This window comes from Brachyistius frenatus, unplaced genomic scaffold (assembly GCF_029030835.1).
Source record: "Brachyistius frenatus isolate BFR_SWC_R1_liver_20210118 unplaced genomic scaffold, ASM2903083v1 Contig_75, whole genome shotgun sequence".
Lineage (NCBI taxonomy): Eukaryota > Metazoa > Chordata > Actinopteri > Embiotocidae > Brachyistius > Brachyistius frenatus.
The window spans coordinates 1,859,408-1,872,500 of NW_027210674.1; the positions used below are offsets into that span (position 1 = coordinate 1,859,408).

General features: G+C 45.1%; 1 protein-coding gene across 4 annotated transcripts in view; it reads left to right on the plus strand.

Moving 5' to 3' along the window:
- The first annotated feature begins 6,469 nt into the window (after positions 1-6,469).
- The window catches only part of atp2b3b (ATPase plasma membrane Ca2+ transporting 3b), a 114,681-nt gene continuing 108,057 nt past the window's right edge, over positions 6,470-13,093 (plus strand). For all 4 annotated transcript variants that reach the window (XR_011311312.1, XM_069708458.1, XM_069708456.1 and 1 more), the window contains exons 1-2: positions 6,470-6,992; positions 11,968-12,784. Coding sequence is in view for 3 of the 4 variants with exons in the window: in XM_069708458.1 (XP_069564559.1) it covers positions 12,535-12,784 (250 nt within the window). In the remaining variant the exon portion in view is untranslated. The remainder of the gene's footprint in view (positions 6,993-11,967; positions 12,785-13,093) is intronic.

The window sequence follows — 13,093 nt, forward strand, 5'->3', positions numbered from 1 at the left end:
CTCCCCACATCTTTCCCCCTCCTCTGTCTCCTCCCTTCTCCCGCCTCTTCTCTCCTTCCTCTGTCTCCCTGATGTTATATTAATAATGGAGATGGTGCGTGTTCAGCCTGGCTCCATGAATTATCCATCAGATGGGAAGGAGTCAGAGGAGTCGGTGGGAAAAAAAGGAAGTTAACGCGGATGGATGTGAGACGTGAAGGGGGGGGGGGGTGGACCGGAGTGAAAAGGGAGGTGAAAAGGGAAAAATGGCAAGCAAAAGACGGGGGGCTTATCTTTCGTGTCACACTTCAACACACTCCACCCGCCTCTGATCGCCTCCCTCTCTGTACGCTTCTGATCTGCTTACACATCACTTCAGCCTTTAGTCTGAGCTGGAGGGGAAGTCAGAAGGTCACACACAGTGACTACACATGACCAGCTGTGTGCGTGTGCGTCGCCGTGTGCACGTGTGCTTAGGTCAGAGTGACAGTTTGGGATGTTGAAGTTGTATCAGGCTCCCAGTCGGAGCAGAGTGTCCTTGAACTGATAAAAGCTGCGCGGCCCTCATCCTCGGACCCATTAGACGTAAAACAAGCGCTCCTAAACACTCTAAATGCCTAATTCACAGACACTAGATTTAAGAGAACGAGTTGTGTGTGTGTGTGTGTGTGTGTGTGCTCTTATAGCTGAGGGGCGGAGCTAAAAGAGCAGTCTGCATCATTCACTGTCTGTGCAAACAGTGAGATGATGAAAAGATGGAGCAGTCAAACCATCAGTCAAAAGTCTATCGTGACCTTTCAAGATGCACTCTTTTCCAACAGGGAACATTAAACAGTGACCGGCAGAGTTGACTTTGGAAACATTAAAGCTCCTGAAAAACTTCAAATCTATTTCTCTGCACAATTAGATATACAAGAAAAACCTGAGAAATGTTCGGAAAAAGGAGTTTATAGACTCAAAAGAAAACCGTTAAGGTCATGCCAGCGGCTCAGTAGATACATCAGCATGCTAATATACGGATGTTCAGCAGGTCTGCAGTCATGTTTACAATGTTCAACATCTCAGTTTAAAATGTTAGCGTGTTGAGCTGAGGCTCATGGGAACTTCATCAGTTTTGGTTTTCAAATGTGTTGTTTTTTAGCCAGAGAAACATACAAGTTGAACGACATCGACGGTGCTCATTTTCACTTTTATGCAAATAATAACAACAAGCAAACAAAAAAACAGCCCAAAAAAGTAGAAGTGAAATGTTGCATTATTTATTGTCACAGAAGCAGACAGGTGCTTCAACAGTGGAGAAGTCAGTCCATCCGATAGTTGTTGAGATGTTTGGGTCTCTGCCCGAGCAGCGCATCGACGTCCGTAGAGCTCGCGTGGCTTAAAATCTCAGCTGACCAACAGCCGCAACATTTGAATTCAGATGTTGGTAAATTATGATGAACATATGAGACGATTTTTTTTTTTTTTCTAACTGAGCCCAAATGTAAAGGACAAAAACACAACAACAGAAATGACATCAAACAAATGGTTCTTTATTTATTTTTTAATTATTATTTCACTTTATTAATCCCCGAGGGGAAATGTCTTCACTACAGCAGGGGGTCTCTCAGGGGGAGATGCTGCAGCAGGCTGCCACTAGCGCGGCGCCAGGTAACCTGACCTGAGGTGCATGTTTTTGGATGATGGGAGGAACCCGGAGAACCCGGAGAGAACCCACGCAAGCACAGGGAGAACATGCAAACTCCTCACAGAAAGGCCCAGGACCGGATTTGAACCCTGAACCTTTTTTTTGCTGTGAGGTGACAGTGCTAACCACTGCACCACCGTGCTGCCCTAATGGTGAATCATTCAGAGGAAGGTGGGTCATCGTCGTCTCACAGGAAGAAGGTTTCTGGGTTCGGACCTGCTGCTCGGCTGGAGCCTTTCTAAGTGAGGTTCGCATGTTCAAATCACGTGTGCTGCACTGATATTATTGTCTGTAGGTGTTAATGTGAGTGTGAAGGGTTGTCTGTTTTTCTATGTAGGCCCTGTGATGGATCGGCGACATGCCCTCCCCCCCAACCCCCGTTAGTTTATTTTAATGCATATTTGTGATATTTATTGACAGGAGAAAGAAAATCTATCTAAACATATTAAAAATTCATGCTACTGTTTCTGGGAAGTGGAAGTATTGGCCACCGCAAACCAGCAGGAAGTGTGCATACAACATTTGCACATGTCTGTCTTGTTAAAGCATTGTTTTTTTTGTTTTTGTTTTTTGGTGGAAAGTCCAGATGGACAGCAGTCAAACCTTAGATTTTGCAGGTTAACGTGGTATTGGTCTCAACCCGCCTGTATGTGGTTGTGCCTGTTTAAAAACAGCTGAGTTAAACCCACAAATCTCCCAAAGGACTTGATCAAATTTAAAAAGTGACTGTAGCCACACCCTCCAGTGATGTCACGGCACACTGACACATAGTGATGTAATTCAGGGTGTTAGCTGTCGGGGGAAAAAGCTTCACTCCGACTGGCTTCTTAAAACCGAATATTATCTAATACTTCTTTTTGCTGGAAAACAAATCTCGGAGTAATGTAACTACTTCTTTTCTAACATGTTTCAGGCAAAGCTTAAAATTCCTTAACAATCAATTTGAACCCAATAACACAAAACTAAACACTGACTGTCAAACCGTTATTACAAGTTCTTCACTACAACTTAAATTTGGATTTAAAGAAAATTACGAGTATGTAGATCACAACTGACTGCAGTGAAAACATGTTTTTACCATTAGATAGATAGATAGATAGATAGATAGATAGACAGACAGACAGACAGACAGACAGACAGACAGACAGACAGACAGACAGATAGATAGATAGATAGATAGATAGATAGATAGATAGATAGATAGATAGATAGATAGATAGATAGATAGATAGATAGATAGATAGATAGATAGATAGATAGATAGATAGATAGATAGATAGATAGATAGATAGATAGATAGATAGATAGATAGATAGATAGATAGATAGATAGATAGATAGATAGATAGATAGATAGATAGATAGATAGATAGATAGATAGATAGATAGATAGATAGATAGATAGATAGATAGATAGACTTTATTACCTCAAACCAATGCTGTGTTTCAAATGTTGTACTTCGTTACTAACTCTCACTATTTTCATTGCATCAGTGTGTTCACACCGTCAGTACAGAAACATGCAGTTCACTACAAGCACCAGGATGATGCACTCAAAACGGTCCAAACAAAAGAAGTGTGAAACACTGGAACACTTTCCACCCTAAACGGTCGCCATCTTGGCTCCGTGGAGGAAGGGGGCGGGGCCACCGATGGAAATAATTTTCAAATTAAAAGCGTGTGAGGAAGCTGCAGCTGTTCCTGAACACAAAGTGTTTCTTCTTCACTGCTGCTGGACAGAAGAATCAGTGTGTTTATTATTATAATTTAAACACCTTTCATACCAGCCTGGAACACAACACGACAATGATCCCGCAAATACATCCGGAAACCTTCACAGGAATATTTTTAAAGAAGAGAGAAGTGGCCTGGTCGAATGTGTCCCCGACAAATCCAGTCGTTCCTCTGGAGTCCTTTAATAGCATCCGAACCCCTCCAGCAAGCAGCAGCTGGAAAGAATCATGCGTGAAGAATTGGCAGAACATCTGTGAAACAACTGTTATCATTCATATCAAGTCTGTCATCAAAAATATAGTTGGACATGGAGAACATTGGAAAAGGTTGGACTTTGTGGTTTGTATTTCCAGTGTAGAATTTCTGTTGATCTTTTATTATATAAAGGCACAGTTCAACTTTAAAACATGAAAATATTTTTGAATGCAAAATATTTTTTTGAGTTTTGTTTTGTACTTTGCTTTGTTAGATTTCATTATTTTGAATGGATGTTGTTGATCAGTGTCTCAATCTTTTTTGATGATTTTAAGTGAGCGCAGTTTGTATTTACTTACAGTTTAAAAACGGAAGTATATTTTTAACGTCCCTTCACGCATATTACAGTATCTGTATGACTGGCCACTGTTCTTAGTAGATTCCGTTTTTTCCCAGATGAGGTGTTTTGAAAGGAGAAGGAGAATTTTTTTTTAGTTATATTTGTGAAAAGAAAACAGATTTAGATTCATCCTTAGAGGAAGTGTGTCAAATATATGTTGTATTTGCCTCTGGGAGATGGTGTTGAACAGTTTTGAGATAAGACGAAGGAAAGATAAAATCAACAACAAAGCTTTTCATCTAGATGTGTGTGTGTGTGTGTGTGTGTGTGTGTGTGTGTGTGTGTGTGTGTGTGCGCGCGCGTGGACGGGTAAGTCTGTGGTCCGTCTCCTTGCAGTGTAGAGGATATCTATTAATACGTTCATCTGATTCATCTATAAATACATTTCTCCTCTTTCTCCTCACACTGGCTCGCTGCATAACAAACTTTGACAGTAGCCAGTTGGTTATAGCCATGTATGTGGATTGGGGTGTGTGTGTGTGTGTGTGTGTGTGTGTGTGTGGGGGGGGGGGTTCTGAGAGGACTGCTGCATGTGTGTTGCATGAAATGAATGTATGAGTCTTTGTTGTTCAGCTCGAGAGCGTGCCAGTTTTCAGCACCGCGGACAGCGCCTCCGGCCGCTGCTTTGTTTAGTCGCACGGAGCAGAAAGAGGAAGGCCCCCCCCCCCCCCCCCCCCCCCTCCCCCCCCCCCCCCCAATGCAAACGCATGTTACACTTTAACTTCATAGGTTCCTCTTCTGTTGATCTCCGTATTACTGCATGTGCATCCACTTCTGTTCATGTGGTAAAGAACAGAGAGAGGCTGTTGCTCCCAGAAAAAGTCCAACTCATCTGCTCTGGTGCCCCAGAGGACGTTTCCCAGAACTACACAGCAAATAGTCAGAACTGCAAATTAAATAGCACCTTCATGAATTCATACATGTTGGATCACAAATTATTCATCAGTTCAGGATACGAGCTCACAAAACTTTTATCTAAACCACATTTATGATTTCTATGTGTCGTTTAACATAATGTATCATGGTGGAAAGTAACATTTACTTATTTAATGTACTTCAGTGTACTTTTACTTTCTTATTATCTGGTTTCATACTTCTATTGTGCTGCATTCACGTATTAGATAGATTATTTACATTTTACATTCACATTTAACATAAACACACATGACAATAAATAAAATGTGATGTGGGATAGTGCCAAAGTTTAAAACTGTTCTGTCGTGTTTGAGATGTCTGTGACTTGTTCGCAGTTCTAACAAAAAGACACACTTCATGGTTTTAATTAAAATAAATGTCAAAGCTCCAAAAATTAAAGAAACGTCTAGATTAATGAATACAAATTTGCGTGGCATGTTTTTTCCCCATTAACCATCTCACAGCCCTGTAGATTTATCTTGTGACCCTCAGGTTGGCAACCAAACCTAACTGTAGCTACATGAAATCATTTAAACATGACTCCTCCCTGACCTGCTGCTCACTAACAGATAAAGTTGTCTATTAATTTAATATAATAATAAGATATCAGTTTTTAGGGGGCGATTTTCTGTATGATGAATACTTTACTTTTTGTAGTTCACATACATTTAGCTGGTATGTTTGGGTGTCATGTATTTCTACAATGATGTACTTTTGGTCAAAGTATCTGAGTTCTCCCTCCAGATGACAGAGTTTAACCACAGATCCTTCTTCTACAATGTGTTATTACCCACCTGCTGATTTATGTGGCAAAGTATCTCCAGAGCTGCAGGTTTTCTCTCCTTCATTACGGTCCTTTGCCAAAATCATTCAGCTTTGAATGTAATCCTATTTACTTGCCTTTTTTGGGGTCTTTTTAGTTCTATTACAGCACTTCATTCACAATCTGTTTTTGTCACAGCTGCTAAACAATGTGGCATAAAGATGCATTTTAGCTACTGTATGTTGGGATGTGTGAGGAGATGGAACGATATGGTCAAGGCCTTTTAAATGTAAAATTAACTGCAATTGCAAAGTCATGATTTGGATGCTGTTTTGCAGAGTAAGACTTTTTGAGTGTTTGATGTCAGTGATGTTACTGACAGGCTACTTTTGTCGCAGCATGATTTGTCTTACAGTGGAGCATACCCTAAATTAACATTGTAGACTATGGTCAAGAATAACACTATTTAAGCGAAATAAAGTTTTAAAAATGTGTGGCATTTAGGCTACATAATTTATTTTGAAAATCCCTGTAAAAAAAATAGAAAATTAGCAGAACATGTCAGGCCACTAATATTAGGTATAAATGCATGTCCGCGCTGGTATTTTTAAAAGATGGCTCTCGAAGCCAACTGATAATAAACCGAGGCTGCCTCACAACGACAAAAGCGTCCGGTGCGGTGTGTCTGGTCTCGTCATCACGCAGCCGAAGAGGTGGGGGGTGACGTAAAGAGCAACCCTCACCCCCCTCTCGCGGATGCTGCGACCGAGCTGTGTGCGCGAGCTCTCTCAGCGGCTCAACCCCTCCTCCTCCTCCTCCTCCTCCTCCTCCAAAGATGTCGCATGAGCTTCTCCTCTCGCCGCGGCGTTTCTTTTCTTTTTTTCTTTACTTTATCTCCCGGCGCCCTTAACAGTGAGCCGAATTCGGTCAAATTAGCAGCTCTCGCGGCCAGCCTCGTCCAGGCGCACGGCCCCCCCCCCCCCCCCCCACGGAGGTGTTTAAAACCTCAACCCGGCGCATCCTCTCTCTCGCTCTCTCTCTCGCTCTCTCGCTCGCTCTCTCTCTTCTCCACCGCCGCAGAACTCCGCCGACCAACCGTCAGGTGACCGCGCGGAGCGGAATATTCATCAGCACCGTCGTCGTCTTTCATCCCTCCACTCCTTCGGACTCCAGGCAACCGGAGCTGCTGCATCCCCGGTGCCCCCCTGTATCCTCTCATCCGGTTTGGGACGTTCTCCGCTCCAAGCACACGCAGATTAACGGGGATTCTGCCTCCCCGCCCGCGCGCTGATGCTGATGTCCTTGAGCTCGGCCTGCACGGTGAGTCCGTGCGTGCCCGCGTGCCTGACTGTTATTTACCCCGGGCGCCCTAGTGCCGTTTTTATGAGGGAAGATGTGTCGGTCGCGCTGGGATTCATGAACAGCATGTCGGGAGGTTTTTACCGGAGTCCCAGAATGAAGCGCCAACATGGCCTAATGTGGCATTTCTCAACGCAGGCCTTACACAGCTGTTATAACAGCCTACAGTGGGCATACTATAATCACCTGGCAAACAGCGCTATGACATTATGAGGAAGTGTGTGTGTGTGTGTGTGTGTGTATGCGTGCGCTCGCGTGTACGCGTGAATGTGCCTGCGCGTGCGTGTGCAGAGCTAATACATAGCCTATCCATCCTTCCAATCCATCCATCCGTCCATCCCTCCATCCCTCCATCCCTCCATCCGTCCATCCCTCCCTTCGTGTCCCTTGGTGAACGGCTGCAATTCAACATTTTCACCGACCGGCACGCGCTGGTCTCCAGCCTCTTGGTTTTCCCGGGCGCCTGTATGTACCGGGCTACAGGCTATTGGGTATCAATTGCGTTGTTTGTCTCGGTTACGGCGCATCGCACCTGCAGCGCTGAGCTGCGGGGGTGTCGGTTTGATCTGGAGACGGTCCGCGGCCGGAGGGACCTTCACAGGTCGCCCGGCGCAGGGTGGATGTGAGTTGGGCACAGCGGGCCGACGGCGGCCGGGCCGGTAACCTTGCGGAGGGACATAGGGTAGGCAAGTGGCGCACTATTGGCTCCACTTAGTCTCTCCTTGTATTTTTAGTCGGCCTACAGTGTTTTAATCATGACCTCCCCTGTCGGTATGTGCGTTGGGGCTGAGCGGAGGGATGGAGATCAGGCACGTCTGAAGGTGACCAGGAAAGGTCGTTTTGTGTGGGAAACACACTGTTGCACGGGGCAATTCCTGCACAGAGGTGCTGCTGGCAGTTGGTGTGTGTGTGTGTGCGTGTGTGTGTGTGTGTGTGTGTGTGTGTGTGTGTGTGTGTGCGTGTGTGCGTGCGTGTGTGTGTGTGTGTATGCAGGTTTGGGTGGAGATGGATAGCGGCTCATGTGGGAGGGACACGGGACACTGTGTGAGAGTGTGTGTCTCTGCATGTGTGTGATACAGATGGATACACATTAGAGTTGACTTTGATCAGCACTCTTTCTTTCTTTCTTTCTTTCTTTCTTTCTTTCTTTCTTTCTTTCTTTCTTTCTTTCTTTCTTTCTTTCTTTCTTTCTTTCTTTCTTTCTTTCTAAGTCTAAATACATCCCTCTTGCTTTTGTCTAACTTTCCCCTTCATCATCATCATCATTCCCCAGTGGCTTTAATGGGCTCTACAGTAATGCAGATATCTGTGCTCCTGTTGGCGGCCCACCTTTAATGGCTCCAGCCACTGACTGTGTGGAATTCTAAGTGTGCTATTCCCGCTGGGCATTACAGAAGTGTGTGGCTGGCGCCGAGCCAGCGACGGCAGGCAGCAGCCCAGATACAAGGGCCTTGCCAGAGGTGACCCCTTAGAGGCCTGTCAAAAAAAAAAAGTAGGACTGCAGGTGCACAGGTAAGACTTGCAGGCCGGCCGGCGTACGGAGGGAGACGCAACACTGACAGGTTCACACTCAGACAACGTGGACACGCTCGTCTCAGATGACAAGTGTGTACTGAGGAAAGTCACGTGCTCAAGTGTGTGTTTATGGAGCTTGGGTTGCCCCATTCAGCAGCACACACACACACACACACACACACACACACACACACACACACACACACACACACACACACACACACACACACACACACACACACACACACACACAGACACACAGACAGACAGACAGACAGACAGACAGACAGACAGACAGCCCTGCTGGTGTAGAATCAGATCCCGTGAGGACCTTGTCTCCTGTGTCTTTCCCACTCTGTACCCTTCTCAACCTTCTTGCTGCTGCGATAAAGAGAAAAGACCCGAAGGGAAAATAGCGGCCACTTTAGCTTAAAAAAAACCCAATCAAATTGCTGTGACCCTCTGAGGGATAGTGTGAGGAGGAGCGGGGCGAGCATTCAGGATAAATGGGCAGGCTGCCGAGGATTGTGGTGACCTTTTGTCTGACTCTTTTCATGTTCAAACACATTTTCAGCCAGGACAGTCCCCCCCCCCCCCCCCATCTCCTATTTTGTGGTGTATGACACATTTGTGTGTGTCATGACAGAGTTCATATAATTAATGTCTCTGGGCATGAGTGTTTGTGTCTTTGTGTGTTTACTGTCCATTTGTGATGGCTGCATCCTGCAGCTAAAGGTTTGTGTGAGTAAGAGTAAGAGTAGGAATGTGTAACAAATTGGATAACAAAGTGTTTTTATTTTTTATTTTTTGTGTGCATTTTATGTAATGCAGACTCACATGTGCGCACACATGCACGTGTGCACTGTACACGTCAACATTATTTAAGGCAAACAGAAAGACAGACTTGGGAGTTAGTCGCCATAGTTTGGAGGATGAACAGAAGAGCTTTTTCTTACACAAGCGTTACAAAATCAGACAGAATCAGTGAGTAAGAGATCGGGCTGGGGAAGAAAACACGACTGCCTGAGTAAATAAATGATTGCAGTAGCAGGAAGCAGATAGACAGGGAGAGCAACAAAATGAGGGAGACGGGAGATGAGGGGTGGGGGGGGGAGAGAAAGGTAAAATAATAACAAGACATGGCAGGAATGCCAAAAAAACACAAAACATACGGCAGAGGGAGAGATACAATAAATAGATGGAAGAGCAAGCGAGTAAGAAAAGATGGAGAGCAAGAGGAAGCTTCAAAGGCAGAGCAGGGTGACTCAGTCATAAACTAACACTCTCAGTCAGGATAGAAGCGTGGCAGGGCAGAGAGGAGGAGGGAGGGAGGGAGAGAGGAGGGGAGGGAGAGGAGAGGAGAGGGAGTGAGGAGAGGAGAGGAGAGGAGAGGGAGTGAGGAGATGCAGAGGGAGCTGAGGGAGCTGAGGGAGAGTGAAGAGGGGAGGAGGAGAAAAGGAATTCATGATGAGCTTCACTTCTGTTTTTTTTCTGAGCTCATCCTTATGTAAAGTACCTTGATCGGGGAATCAGAATATGTTGTGTCATGTGTGATGCCGAGAATGTTTAGTTACAGCCGGCGCTAATTGCTCATGTGGGGATGAAGCTTCATCTCAGGCTGAAGGGAAAGCGAGCTGCCGTTGTGCTCGGCGGTATACCGAGCACTATCGGTGTCAGATACGTTTTAATTAAATCAGTTCCAGAGATGGGTTGAAATGTTAATTCAGTGATTAGGAAATTGTTTTTCAGTAGATTCAACAAGAGCAGCTCACTTCAGGAAATTCCCCTCTTTCAGGTCTCGCACGCGACTTATTAGACTGAACAAATTGGATGTGAATTAATCCCACCTACGAGGTATGTGGATGTGTCCGAGGACACATCGGCGGTTTGTGTGTGTGTCAAAATAAATGGTGCGCGCACCAAGTTAGAAGTAACATTAGATGGGCAACTCACAGGAACAGGCTGCTCATAATATTTATATTTCTTCACGACAAATCCAATGAAAAGACCTTAAACCGACAATGAATATAGTACTTCCATGTTTTGTCTTTTTATCCGCAGCCTCAGATGTGTTTTTCCTCGGTGCCACTGAGCTCAGTTGTTGTCCAAAAACTATTAAGAAGACATCAGTGAGCCACCTTGTTGCACAGGCTGACATCTTCTCTCATTACCATGACAGCACACACGGTAGATTTGGACTCTGTTTCATATACACGGTCTCGCTGCTGGAAATTGTATCAGTCCGCAGCTAGAAATGTACAATTTACCAGCAGGTTGATAAAAACTACAGTTCCCATTTGTTTTGAGGAAACGACCAGAAAGACAGCGCATCCAATCATCTGTCAGAGACTTTGTCGTTGACTGAAATTCTTCAAGTTGAGTCATTTTTTTTTTTTTTTTTTTTAAGGTTTGGGCTTATTGTACACTCAGACTCGGGGGGTGGGGGGTAGTTCATCGGTTTGGGAGCGATGCCTAAATTAAGGGGATGTTTTTTGAAGGAGATATATGTCTAACTTGTCTGAGTCACGTACAGCTGAGCTTTGCATTCATGATCAGTTTTCACATCTTTAGCAGGAACCAGTTGGACAGAAACAGAATAAGAAAGTACTGACAAGCAGAAAATAGGTTTTGGTCTTTTCATTCTGTATATCCACAAAGACGACATCAAGAGAAGATGATGATGTCATCTGTCGTTGCAGCTCAATGTCACATAAAACTTTTACAGATGTTTTTTTGTTCTTCCATATTCTTCATGCGTGTGTTGAATTCTTAGCAAAAGCTGCACGGAGGAGATCGTTTGATATTTGAAACTTGTTGATGAATGATAAAAACTTTAATCTTAAGATTTTGTTTTCCATTTTTGAGAATTTCCTTGGACCATTTACATTTTAGCATATTTTTAAATAATTGTTTTCTTTTCTTTTTTAGCCCATTTTAACTTCATTGTTTTGGTTCACACTCACTGCTCTCATTTGTGGTTTTCCCTTCAAAACTTTCAAACCCACGACTGAACCTGATGAATATCTTTCGATATTTTGGTTGATTTAATGTTGGACTTAAAGTCTCAGTGAATTCAAATATTTGTGTCATGTTTTGTGAACACTGCGTTCACTTATGATGTTTCTAAGATAATATGTCACAGGTGTGTTTAAAAGCTGTTTAACGTCCCCCTAGTGGCCAGAGCTAACGTGGTCCATGGCTAAATGTGCTTCAGAGCTGTGATCTTATGTTTATAGATTTTCAGAAATCTTATGTTTGTACCTATTTTCAAACGTATGTGTTTATGTCCAGTCAAGTTTCACAACTGGATGCGGTCCCGGCGCGCCTCGTCTCCACCTCACAGAGGATCCTGATGTCATGGTAGTGAGATCGATCGATCGCCCCGAGCGGTAATGTTTCTCTCTCTCCTGCTCTCTCTCAGGTCCTGGTGGTGCAGCAGTAGCTGCCTCTGAACTGGATCCGCTTCCTGTCTCTGATATATCAGCCGCCTTTGTTTCGCTCACCCCTCTCTCCATCCGTCCATCTTCCCTTCGTCCTCCCCGTCCGTCAGTCTGTCTGCCCGTCCGTCCGTCCGTCCGTCCATGGACTGGCCGTGACCCCGGAGGGAGGGGGACAGAAACGAGGAAAGAGTGGAGTCGCAGAGGACCCGAAGGAAAAGAAAGCTGGATTCATTCAGACGTCACGCTTCTGAAGTGCCCCTGCTCGCTGTCCTTCATCCCCCTCACCCTCCTCCTCCACCTCCTTCTGTTATGGAGATTTAAAGGAGCAGTGGGAGGCTAGGCCAAGATAGTGAGGAGAAAGAAATATACCACCCTTAAATAATATTAGAAAGGGGTTTGGTGCGTATCTTTAAAATTACACATTTCAGTAAAAATTTTATAGTTTCAGACTGTTGATCACATGAACAACCCTCCACCAACCAAACGAAAGGGGACCTGAGCAGACTACGGAGAGAGAGGAGGACCAAAACAGAAAAAAACTCAGTGACATGTCAACAACAGCCACGATGGGTGAAATGGCAAACAGCGCTGTGGAGTTTTATCCCAAAGGGACTCGAGGCGGGGGCGGAGGAGGAGGAAGGGCAGACGGCAGCAATGCAGGGGGAGAGTTTGGGGTCACGGTGATGGAGCTCAGGGAGCTGATGGAGCTCCGAGGGGCCGACGCCATACAGAAGGTCCAGGACAGCTACGGAGACACAGAGGGGCTCTGCCAGAGACTACAGTCCCACACCTCGGACGGTGAGCAACGGAGGGCTGAATGGAGGGATGGACGGATGAATAATGGAGGAGTAGATGGCTAGATGGATGAATGGGATGCAGCACATGTGTATGAATAGGCTGACGGAGGAACGGTTGGGTGGAAGAGGAGGTACATGAATGGGTGAAAAAAGCTGGATTGTAGAGCTTGTAGATGACACTGAGATTGGCTGAAAGAAGGACGGATGAGATCGTACTCTCGGTCGGAGTCACACATAAACAACGCCGCACGAGCGGTGATGCTGCGAACTCCGTCCGAATCACCCGTCTTGATTTCAGTGTCATCGTCGT